General features: G+C 37.1%; 1 protein-coding gene across 1 annotated transcript in view; it reads right to left on the bottom strand.

The window, feature by feature from the left end:
• Nucleotides 1-8050, bottom strand: part of ADAM9 (ADAM metallopeptidase domain 9) — a 233057-nt gene that overhangs the window by 45627 nt on the left and 179380 nt on the right. The window contains exon 16 of the mRNA XM_007935059.2: nt 2122-2305. Within this exon, the coding sequence (XP_007933250.1) occupies nt 2122-2305 (184 nt within the window). The remainder of the gene's footprint in view (nt 1-2121; nt 2306-8050) is intronic.

Genomic DNA, 8050 nt, shown 5'->3' with positions numbered 1-8050 from the left:
GCCAGCCGTCTGGTTAGCAGGCAAGTGTCTTAGCCACTATAGAAACCACCAAAATTAAAGGAGGGCAATACTGACACATGATTAATCAACAGATCAAAGGCCATGAAAGAGGGGGAAAAAAAAAATCCAAGTACAGGTAAAAATTAAATAAATAATTCAGATGGGACTTCAGACTAAAAGAGAAAGATTATAATTGAGATTGTTAAAGAAAACAACAAGCCATTCTGAGGAAAAAAATTAACAGAACTTGGCATATAGTAATCATTTCATAATAAATAAATAATGAAAGGAAAAAACACATGCCAATCTCCTATTATACACACACAAACATTCCAAGTGTATTATAAAAACAAGTATTGAAATAAGAAACAAAGAACATATTAGAAAATATAGAAGAGAATAATAATCTGATACTACGTCAAAAAAGGTGTTTCAAAATATGTAAGTACAGCTGAAAAGGAAAAGAATATAAATGAGTATATAAATATATAAACATCTTACATGGCAAAACATACTAAAAACAAAATTTAAGAGGCAAGCAATAATCTGGGTGAAAATATTATATATAACAATATATTATATATGACGTAAGTTAAAATGCTTCAGAATCCTTAAGACAATCATTCTCATCTTAAAATAGCAAAGAATTAAAAAAAGGCAGAACATCAAAAAGCATATCACAAAAGAAGAAATATATATAGCCAAAAAAATTCAAAATCACTAATGAAGTATTAAAATAAATTTAATAATAAAAAAAGGAAATAACCAATGCAAGGTTTAAAAATAACAGCTAATCTTGGCAACAATATGAAAACACTGCTACACTACCAGTCAAAAGGTAAGTAAGTAAAAACTTTCCTAAAGAGCCATTTCGCAACTCTGTATCTAAAATCTTAAAAGTATACACACTACTATATTATTTTAGGGAGCTCTAGTGGTGTAGTGCCTAAGGCATTTGACTGCTAACCAGAAGCCTGGTGGTTCAAACCCACCAGCCACTCCTCGGAAGAAAGGCTGAGCAATCTACTTCCGTAGTGATAATGCCTTGGAAACCCAAGGAGAGGTTTCTATGAGTTGAAATCGACTCAACGGCAGGTTATAGTAGTTTAACTTTAGAAAATCAGAGAATGTTCTGAAATTTGTATTTATAAAGCTGTTTTTCCCAGCATTGTTTATAATAGCTGCAGTGGTCAAATATACTTGATTGTAAGAATAGGCACAAAGAGATATCTTTTTGTAAGGAGAAATGAGAAACAGAATTAGAACTGAAAACATGCTGGAAACTGAGATAATTTGAGAGTCCAAGTATCTTGTGCTTTTCAGGCACCATAAAATTAATCATGTTCTCTCTTGCTTCCTCTATTCTCTGAGTTGGTTTCTTCTACTTACTCAACAATCCTTCTCCGTCATAATATCTTTTTTACTCTTCTACTCTCCATGGTTTTACCAAAACTTTATTTTTAAACTTAGATTAAATTCAAGTTAAAGCTTTAAATCTCCATTTAAGTATCACATTAATTGTATCCTGTAAATTATGACATATAGAATTTTGATTATTGCTTTGTTCTAAATATTCCCTCTTAATTATCTTCCCTAATTATATATTTTTGAAAAAGGAATCAGGTCCAACTCATCTCATATAAAACTACTGGAAATAGATCATGGATTGTCTAACTCTGGGCTCATATGTGATACAAACAACTGTGGTCAAGGTGGCGAGGGGCACGGGCAGGACAAGCACTGTGAAATTTCTACTCACATACACACACACACACGTATACATATGCGTACATACAAAAAGTCCTGGAAATCATCTAAGTGTCCCAATAACAGGAAGGTGGTTAATGTAACACATTGACAAGGAGGAAAATATACACAGTATATTACAAAGTGTAAAACACAGGTATAATTCTCATACATAGTTATGATTCTCAGTGAAGAAATCCAGATGGTAGGACTATAGTTGTTCTTAATTTTCTTCTTGGTAGCTTTGTATTTTCCAAAATCTCTATAATAAATATGAATTTCTTTTATAATCAAAAAAGAGCAGTCACTAAGTTTATATAATGATTAAAACAAATATTTAAAGTTTACTTCAAAAATAGAAAACATTTTTATTACCTTCCCAACATTACATTTTGTGCCTTCATTCACCATCCCAGGATCTGGAACATCGGATCCTAGCTGGAAGTCCACACCCCAACATGTAGTACCTCTATGGTGGGTTTGAATAATAGCAGGTACAACTCCAAATATAGACATGCCTTGTACATTCTCACACTGAAGCTTTCCACACAAAGCATTCCTATAAAGATTGAAAGACAATGCAAATATAAAATGTACCCAGTGTATACATACAAACAACCAGATACAGATAGAAAGATTTATATAAGGAGCCCTCATGGCACAACGGTTAAGCATTTGGCTCCTAACTGAAAGGTCAGCAATTCAAACTCAACAGCCATTCTGTAGAAGAAATATGTTGTACTCAGCTTCTGTAAAGATGTTCAGCCCTGGAACCCTACATGCCACTTCTACTCTGTCCTACAAGGTCGATATGAGTCAGAATCAACTTGACAACAATGGGTTATGTATGTGTTTTATGTGTATATAGAGAGAGCAAGTGACAGTGTGAGTGCAAGAGCAGTGGGGGGAGGGAGATGCAGATCATTGAGAGTTCAATGCTATTTAGCTGAAGAGAACTCAACATAGGAGAGAAACAAAAGAAATCAAAGTAGATCTCTTCAATGGCAAAAAAGGAAAGATGAAAGAGAGGTGACACCAAGGTGGCCAACTTCCTAGAAGAGACCCATATTTGTGCCCATTCCAAAGAAAGGTGATCAAACAGGAAGCAGAAATTATCAAACAATATCATTAATATCACATTCAAATAAAATGTTGCTGAAAGATAATTCAAAAACAGTTGCAGCTGCACATTGACAAGGAACTGCCACAAAGTCAAGCCAAATTTAGAAGAGGATGTGGAACTACAGATATTGTTGCTGATATCAGATGGATCTTGGCTGAAAATAAGAGTACAGATACTTAACTATGTTTTATCAACTACGCAAAGGTATGTGGATCACAACAACTTCTGAGTTACGTAACAAACAGTGGGAATTCCAAAGCATTTAAATGACAAGCTATACAAAGACCGAGAGGTAATCATTCGAATAGAACAAGGAGATATTGCATCAGGGTTGTATCCATTCACCATACTTATTCAATCTGTATAATAAGAGCTCTGGTAGCGTAGTGCCTAAGGCATTTGACTTCTAACCAGAGGCTGGCAGTTCAAACCCACCAGCCACTCCTCTGAAGGAAGGTTGGGCAATCTACTTCCACAGTGATACCACCTCGGAAACCCAAGGGGGGTCGCCATGAGTCGGATATGACTCAACAGCAGGGGGTATTGACCAAATGATCCAAAAAGCTGAACTATATGAAGAAGAATGCAGCATCAGAACTGGGGAAATATTTATTAACAAACAGATATGCAGATGACATAACCTTGCTTGCTGAAAGTGATGATTACTTGAAATGAAGAAACACTTACTGGTGAAAATTACAGACTACATATAGCCTTCAGTACAGATTACACCTCAACCAACATAAAGGAAACAAAAATCCTTAGAACTGAACAAATAACAATATTGTGAACCATGGAGAAAATGTTGAAGTTTTCAAGATTTCATTTTACTTGGATCCACGATCAATGCCCACAGAAGCAGCAGTCAAGAAATCAAACACTGTATTTCAATAAACACATATGTTGCAAAAGACATCTTTAAAGTATTAAAAAGCAAAGATGTCATTTTGAAGACTAAGGTGTGCCTGACCCAAGCCATGGATATTTTCAACTGCCTAACATGCATGCATTTCAGTGAAATGTAAAAGTTGAAAAAAAAGAATAATCACCAATAGTTGGAAAATTTGGCCTTGGTGACAGAAATAACGCTGGAGATCGCATGACAGAATTTTGCAAGACCAACAACTTATTCATTGCAAACACCTTTTTTCAACAACACAAACGGTGGCTATACACATGTACTTCACCAGTACACAGGAATACATTCCTGTGGAGTACACAGGAATCACAATGACTACATTGTGGCAAGAGGCAATGAAATACTCAATTATCTCCAGCCAAAACAAGGCCAGGAACTGATTGTGGAACAGACCATCAACTGCTCACATGCAAGTTTAACCTGAAGTTGAAGACAATTAAAACAAGTCCATGAGAGCCAAAATATGACCTTCAATATATCCTTCCTGAATTTAGAGACCATCCAAAGAATAGATTTGATGGATTGAACACCAATGACCAAAAATCAGAGGAAATTATGCAATGACATCAAGAACATCATCCATGAAGAAAGCAAGAGGTCATTAAAAAGACAAGAAAAGAAGAAAAGACCAAAATGGATGTCAGAAAAGACTCTGAAACTTGCCCTTGAGCAGAAAATAGCTAAAGCAAATGGAAGAAATAACAAGACAGAAGAGTGGAACAGAATATTTCAAAGAGCAACTTGAGCAAACAAAGCCAATTACTATAATGAAATGTGCAAGGAACTGGAGTTAAAAAACCAAATGGGAAGAACATGATCAGTATTTCTCAAGCTGAAAGAACTGAAGAAAAAATTTAAGCCTCGAGTTGCAATACTGGAAGATTCTATGGGCAATATATTGAAGGATGTAGAAGGCATCAAAAGACGATGGAAGGATTACACAGACTCACTGTACCAAAAAGAATTGGTAGATCTTTATCCATTTCAAGAGGTGTCATATGTTTAACAACCAATGGTACTGAAGGAAGAAGTCAAAGCTGCAATGAAAGAACTGGCGAAGAACAGGGATCCAGGAATTGACAGAATACTCACTGAGATGTTTCAACAAACGATGCTCTGCTGCAGGCACTCACTTGGCTATCCAAAGAAGACAGCTACCTGGCCAACTGACTGGAAGAGATCCATATTTGTACCCATCCCAAAAAAAGATGATCCCACAAAATGTGGAAATTATCAAACAATAAGATTAATATCGCATGCAAGTAAAATCTTACTGAACATAATTCAAAAACGGTTGCAGCAATATATTGACAGAGAACTTCCAGAAGTGCAAGCTGGATTCAAAAGAAGATGTGGAACAAGGGATATCATCACTGATGTCAGATGGATCTTGCTCAAAGCAAAGAATTCCAGAAAGATGTTTACTTGTGTTTTATTGACTATGACAAAGCATTTGGTTGTGTGGATCATAACAAATTGTGGATAACATTGAGAAGAATGGAAATTCCAGAACACTTGACTGTACTCATGAAGAACCTGTACATAGATCAGGAGGCTGTCATTCAAACAGAACAAGGAGACACTGCATGATTTAAAATCAAGAAGGGAGTGTGTCAGGGTTGTGTCCTTTCACCATATTTATTCAATCTGTATGCTGAGCAAATAATCAGAGAAGCTGAACTATATGAAGAGGAACGTGGCATCAGGATTGGAGGAAGAATCATTAACAACCTGAGATACGCTGATGACACAAGTTTGCTTGCTGAAAGTAAGGACGACTTGAAGCATTTACTGATGAAGGTTGAAGAATACAGTCTTAAGTATGGATTATACCTCAATATAAAGAAAACAAAAATCCTCACAACTGGACCTATAAACAGCATCAGGGTAAATGGAGAAAAGATTGAAGTTGTCAAAGACTTCATATTACTTGGTTCTATAATCAACACCAATGGAAGCAGCAGTCAGGACATCAGAACATTTAGCACTGGAAAAATTGGCTGCAAAAGACCTCTTATCTCTTTCAAGTGCTGAGGAGCAAAGATGTCTCCTTGAGGACTAAGGGGCACCTGACACAAGCCATGGCATTTTTAATCACCTCATATGCATATGAGAGCTGGACAATGAAGAAAGAAAACCGAAGAAGAATTGATGCTTTTTGAGTTGTGGTGTTGGCAAAGAATGCTGAAAGTACCATGGACTGCTAAAAGAACTAACAAATCTGTCCTGGAGGAAGTGCAGCCAGAATGCTCCTTGGAAGTGACAATGGCCAGACTTTGTCTCATATATTTTGGTCATGTTGTCAGAAGGGACCATTCCCTGGAGAAGGATGTCATGCTTGGTAAGGTGGAGGGTCAACGAAAGAGGGGAAGGCCCTCAATGAGATGTATTGACACAGTGGCAGTGGTGATACGCTCAAGTGTAGCAGGGATTGCGGAGCTGGTGCAGGACCAGGAGGTGTTTCGTTCTGCTGTGCATAGGGTCGCTATGAGTCAGAGATGACTCGACAGCACCTAACACCACCACCAATTAATTCTTTTTGGTAGTAACACTGTGTATGTCTTCTATCTTTTGATGTTTCAGCATCCTTTTACATTTTTCCCATAAAATCAGTATTGCAACTTGAGGCTTGAATTTTTTCTTCAGTTCTTTCAGCTTGATAAGTACTAAGACTCTTCTTCCCTTTTCTAACTTCAGGTCTTTGCATATTTTATTATAATATTTTATTCTGTCTTCTCAAATTGCCCTTTGAAGTCTTCCGTTCAGCTCTTTTGTTTCATTATTTCTTCTATTTGCTTTAGCTACTCTATGCTCAAGGGCAAGTTTCAGAGTTTTTCCTGACATGCAGTTTGGTCTTTTCTTTCTTTCTATGCTTTTAACGACCTTTTACTTTCTTCATGTATCATGTCCTTGATGTCATCCCACAACTTGTCTGGTTATCAGTCATTAATGTTCAATGCATCAAATCTTATTCTTCAAATAATCTCTAAATTCAGGTGGAATATAGTCAAGGTCATACTTTGGCTCTCATGAACTTGTTTTAATTTTGTTCAGCTTCAATTTGAACTTCCATTTGAGCAAACGATGGTCTGTTCCACAATCTGCCCCTGGCCTTGTTCTGACTGATGATATTGAGCTTTTCCATTGTCTGTTTCTACATATGTAGTGGACTTGATTCCTGTGTATTCCGTCTAGTGAAGTCTACATGTGTAGACACCATTTACATTGCTAAGAATAGACATTTGCAATGAGCAGGTCATTGGTCTTACAAAATTCTATCATGTGTTCTTCAGTGTCATTTCTATCACCAAGGCCATATTTTCCAACTACTAATTCCTCTTCTTTGTTTCCAAATTTGGATTACACCAGTAATTATCAGTTCATCTTGACTGCACGTGTGATCAAGTTCTGACGGCAGAAGTTGGTAATGTACTTTAATTTCTTCATCTTTGGCATTAGTGGCTGGTGCTAAATTTAAGTAATAGTCATAGTCACTGGTCTTTCTTGAAGGCATATAGATATTATCCTATCACTGACAGTGCTGTACTTCAGGATAAATCTTAAAATTCTTTTTGACAATAAATGTGATGTCATGTGTCTTAGGCTGAGTTCTCTAGAGAAGAAAAATCAATGAAGTATATATATTTTTATATGTTGTTGGTGTTGTTATGTGTTGTCAAGTAAGACCCAACTCATACCGACTCCTCCTTGGGTTTCCAAGGCAGTATCACTAGGGAAGTAGATTGCCCAACCTTCCTTCTGAGGAGTGGTGGGGGGCTTTGAACCTCCAGCCTTCTGGTTAGCAGTCAAGTGCCTTAGGAATTATATTACCAGAGCTCCCATATAAGTATATAGAGATTGTGTGTGTGTGTGTGTGTAAAGGCCAGGGCCCAAAGTAGGCAGGTCCAGGGCTGGAGGCTGCTTTTCACTTGGTGGTGGTGGTGGGGCTCTTTATTAAGGCTGGGGCCTAGCATAGGCAGGCCCAGGGCTTGGAAGCTGCTTTTCATTTGGGTGTGGCTTTATATTAAGGCCTGGCATGAGGTAGGTGGGTCTGGGCTTGGGGACTAGCACTGCAGTAAATTACCTGGTATGGCTTTTCTAGCCATAAGTCTTTGTAAACTCCATGGTGGAATTTGCTGTGAGAAACTGAGTAGCTCCTGATTGTTAAAATCATCCACCTGGGGTATTTCTGGTGGGACCAGCACAAAGTAATGATCTGGGAAATTCGCTCTCTCTAAGGTGCTTAGAATTCTGATATTATG

This window comes from Orycteropus afer, unplaced genomic scaffold (genome assembly GCF_000298275.1).
Source record: "Orycteropus afer afer isolate SDZICR_OR568_19922 unplaced genomic scaffold, OryAfe1.0 scaffold00024, whole genome shotgun sequence".
Classification (NCBI taxonomy): Eukaryota; Metazoa; Chordata; class Mammalia; order Tubulidentata; family Orycteropodidae; genus Orycteropus; species Orycteropus afer.
This window is presented reverse-complemented; position numbering and strand designations above follow the sequence as displayed.